Here is a 4,281-nt window from a genome sequence, read left to right as displayed (position 1 = left end):
GGCAGCGTCTAGATATCCCACCAAGCCAGTCTATGATCCATTTGGTCAGCGTCTAGATATCCCCACTCTATGGCAGCGTCTAGATATCCCCACTCTATAGGCAAGCGTCTAGATATCCCCCACTCTATAGGCAGCGTAGAATTCCATCCCAAGATAGAGCTCAGATTCCCACTCTATAGCAGCAGTCTAGATTCATCCCCACTCATAGAGCGTCTAGAATCTATCCCACTCTATACGGCAGCGTCTAGATTTCCACTATCCAGCTCGTAAATATCCTCTATAGGCCCGGTCTAGATATCCCCACTCTATAGGCAGCGTCTAGATATCCCCACTCTATAGGCAGCGTCTAGATATCCCCACTCTATAGGCAGCTGGCATATCACTGGTGCTCATCTAGAAAGAGCTGCATTATGCATTCAGCTGAGTCCCAGTGAGGGAGAGTCTATGGCCAGATAATAGGTCTGTAGCCATTAGTCACTGGACTCATACTGCACTGCAGACAAGATAAGAGATGAGATGCAGGGAGGAGAGAGGAAGAGGAGGAGGAGAGAGGTCCAGTGGTCATTATAGTGGAAGGCGTAATGGATGGTCATTTGGTTCAGACTCTCATCACTATCTCGGTCTTCTTTCACTCTCCTCCTCTTATTTATCTCCCTCTTCCATCTACATCTTCTCCCWCACACTGCCTCCCCTCTACCCTCCCACTCTTCCTTGGTCTCTCGGTCTGTGTTAATAATGGGGAGTGTTGCGTCAGCCTGCTGACTGGGGTAGGGAGCAGTCAAGGAGGGAGGTTAGAGGTCAGGGGAGTGTTGTTATGAGAGGGCAGACGAGGCCTATCTGATATGGTTGAAGCCTTATTATACTGTCTCTGGCATTGGTGACACTTATAACACACTTATTAGGATGTCATCGCTATTAGCTCGATGACACTGTTGTTTAATGCTGCATTAAGGTACTGAATAACCTAAATTGCTTCGAGGGGAATTTTGTGTGTGTGTGTGTGTTTTTGTTTATCTATCTTTGTGGGTACCAGAAGTCCTCACAAGGACAGTAAAACAAGGAACATTTGAACAAGTGGGGACATTTAGCTAGTACCCACAAGGAAAAATGCATGGGGTTAGGTTTAGGGTTACAATTTGGGTTAAAATGAAGGTTAGGATTAGGGGTAATGGTTAGGTTTAGGTTTAGGTATAGGTATAGGTATAGTTTTAGGGTTAGGGGTTAAGGTTAGGTTTAGATTTAGGGAAAATAGGATTTTGGATGGGAATCTTTTATTTTGTCCCCATAAGGATAGCAATACAAAAGTGTGTGTGTTTGTGTGTGTGTAGGGCTACAGCCCAGGTCTACAGGGTAAGGTAGGTAGGGAAGTAGGTAGGTAGGGAGGGAGGGATGTAGGTAGGGAGGGGGAGGAGGAAGAAAGTGAAACATTGGATTTCTCTACTTCTATGTGAATTGGCCTCTTCCATTCATTCCTAGTGGGGCTCTATAATAATGCTGGTAACAAGCTAGTTGATGGGTTTCTTTAGTATCCTCATAGCAACACGTTGGCTTTAGAAGATATTGGGCTTAATTCAACTCCCATCTTATTCTCCCTGTGATAAAAAAAATGACTCGGTGGATCCGCAGACAAAGGAGAATATACACACACACACAAAGCGGATCACACAGTGCCAATCAAACACACATCACGCCAAATTAAATCCCATTCAAATACACCCAATCAGAGACAGGGACGGGGATGGGGGGGCATTAGAGTTTCAGTGTGAACATCTGTGTAATCCTGACCCAGTCACCTGGCCATGCTTCAAAGGGATGTGTGTGTGGTTGTGTGTTCTGTTGGCACAATGACACACACTAATCTGCTCAAGCTGTTCCCCACGTGACCCAAACCAGGGTACAACCTTAGGGACTKTAGAAACAGACTTCAGAAGAGACTGACTGCTGAGCTTCCGAGCAGTCCAACAAAACAGAACCTCAAAGCCCACAGTGACTATTGTTCAGGTGATTACTGTGTCTGTAGGACTGTCGGTTGGCCGGGCAACGGGGTTTGTCACAATTATGGGATGGATGAAAACAAGGTGAATTCCTACAGCTTCTAAAGTAAAACTGAACTCTAAAACTAACACAATCCCTGCAGCTTGAACGTGTGTGTGTGTGTGTGTGTGTGTGTGTGTGTGTGTGTGTGTGTGTGTGTGTGTGTGTGTGTGTGTGTGTGAGCACGTGCATGCACACTAGAGACCACTCTGCCAACACTATGTGACATTAACAGTTTCTCAAACCCACACTGAAAGAAAAAAAGTGACACTTTTGCAGCTCGGCAACAAACAGTTTCAGTCATTCATGTTGCACGTGTCACACAGAGGGCACGTCAGAGATGAAAGAAGATGTATAGACCACTTAAGCACGGGGGACAGGTAGATTCCCCTCACATTCATTCATACCGCGCTAACGCCCTGCGCTGCAGAGATGCTAACACCCAAAACAAACGGCCTCTCTTTCTCCCCCTCCCTCTCCCTCGTTCAGTCTCCTCTCCAACCTTTTCTGTGGAAAATCCTCCTCTCTTCTCCCCGATCCATAATTCACAGCTATGCTCCCTGGATTTATTGGGGGAAGAAATGAGGGAGGAAAAAGAAGGGAGGGAATATTATAGAGCTACATCATATGAATGTCTAAGGAAAGATTAGGAGAGAGAAAGACTGTGTCTGAACTGTGGTGGAGAGGTGTCTGGGTGGTGGAGAGGTGTCTGGGTGGTGAGAGCTGTCTGGGTGGTGGAGAGGTGTCTGGGTGGTGGGGGTGTCTGGGTGGTGGAGAGGTGTCTGGGTGGTGGAGGGTGTCTGGGTGGTGAGAGGTGTCTGGGTGGTGAGAGGTGTCTGGGTGGTGGAGAGGTGTCTGGGTGGTGGAGAGGTGTCTGGGTGGTGGAGAGGTGTCTGGGTGGTGGAGAGGGTCTGGTGGTGAGAGGTGTCTGGGTGGTGGGAGAGGTTTGCTGGGTGGTGGAGAGGTGCCTGGGTGGTGGAGAGGTGCCTGGTGGTGGAGAGGTTGCTGGGTGGTGGAGAGTGTCTGGGTGGTGGAGAGGTGCCTGGTGGTGGAGACGGTGTCTGGGTGGTGTGACGTGTCTGGGTGGTGGAGACGTGGTGCTGGGGTGGTGGAGAGGTGTCTGGGTGGTGGAGAGGTGTCTGGGTGGTGGAGAGGTGTCTGGGTGGGGAGGTGTCTGGGTTGGTGGAGATGGTGTTGGGGGGTGGAGAGGTGTCTGGGTGGTGGAGGTAGAGGTTTCTGGGTGTTGGGGTGGAGAGGTGTCTGGGTGGTGGAGAGGTGTCGCTGGGTGGTGGAGAGGTCTGTTGGGTGGTGGAAGAAGGTGTCTGGGCGGTGGAGAGGTGTCTGGGTGGTAGAGAGGTGTCTGGGTGGTGGAGAGGTGTCTGGGCGGTGGAGAGGTGTCTGGGCGGTGGAGAGATGTCTGGGTGGTGGAGAGGTGTCTGGGTGCTTGATGGTGTGCGCTGCCTGTAACTTACTGGGTTAAAGACCGAAGCTGAACGTTAATACACTCTGTCTGTACACTATGACAAGGCTAGATAAAACAGCATCATTGTGGAGCTGCAGAGCTCCACACAAGGCAGATGGAGGATTTCTACAGTATGGTAGCAACGTTGAGCGGACATACAGAGCTCCACACGAGGCAGATGGAGGATTTCTACAGTATGGTAGCAACGTTGAGTGGACATACAGAGCAGGATTCAGAAACAAACTGATAGAGAAGAATTGAACTAAAACAAAAAGGCAGGTAGCATAAGAGTCAGACTCCGGATTCACAGGACCTGGATGTGTCACAAATGGCACCTCGTTCCCTATGTAGTGCACTAGATTTAACCAGGGTCCATAGGGTGCCATTTGGGATGCACACACTGTTTTGATACTTTAATCAATCAATCAACTGTAATTATAAAGCCCTTTTTACATCAGCCGATGTCACAAAGTGCTTATACAGAAACCCAGCCAAAACTCCAAACAGCAAGCAATGCAGATGTAGAAGCACGGTGGCTAGGAAAAACTCCCTAGAAAGGCGGGAACCTAGGAGGAAACCTAGAGAGGAACCAGGCTCTGAGGGGTGGCCAGTCCTCTTCTGGCTGTGCCGGGTGGAGATTATAACAGAACATGTCCAAGATGTTCAAACGTTCATAGATGACCAGCAGGGTCAAATAATAATCATCACAGTGGTTGTCGAGGGTGTAACAGGTCAGCACCTCAGGAGTAAATGTCAGTTGGCTTTTCACAGCCGATCATTCAGAG

General features: G+C 49.1%; 1 protein-coding gene across 1 annotated transcript; it reads right to left on the bottom strand.

Moving 5' to 3' along the window:
- Positions 1 to 2,669: 2,669 nt before the first annotated feature.
- LOC139026908 (uncharacterized) lies at positions 2,670 to 3,653 on the bottom strand. The gene is made up of 2 exons (XM_070442147.1): positions 3,641 to 3,653; positions 2,670 to 3,451 (listed from the first exon to the last, which is right to left on the bottom strand). The coding sequence occupies exons 1-2, from the start codon at positions 3,651 to 3,653 to the stop codon at positions 2,670 to 2,672; spliced, it is 795 nt and encodes a 264-aa protein (XP_070298248.1).
- Between the last annotated feature and the right edge of the window lie 628 nt (positions 3,654 to 4,281).

This window comes from Salvelinus sp. IW2-2015, unplaced genomic scaffold, assembly GCF_002910315.2.
Source record: "Salvelinus sp. IW2-2015 unplaced genomic scaffold, ASM291031v2 Un_scaffold6327, whole genome shotgun sequence".
NCBI classification, from domain to species: Eukaryota; Metazoa; Chordata; class Actinopteri; order Salmoniformes; family Salmonidae; genus Salvelinus; species Salvelinus sp. IW2-2015.
This window is presented reverse-complemented; position numbering and strand designations above follow the sequence as displayed.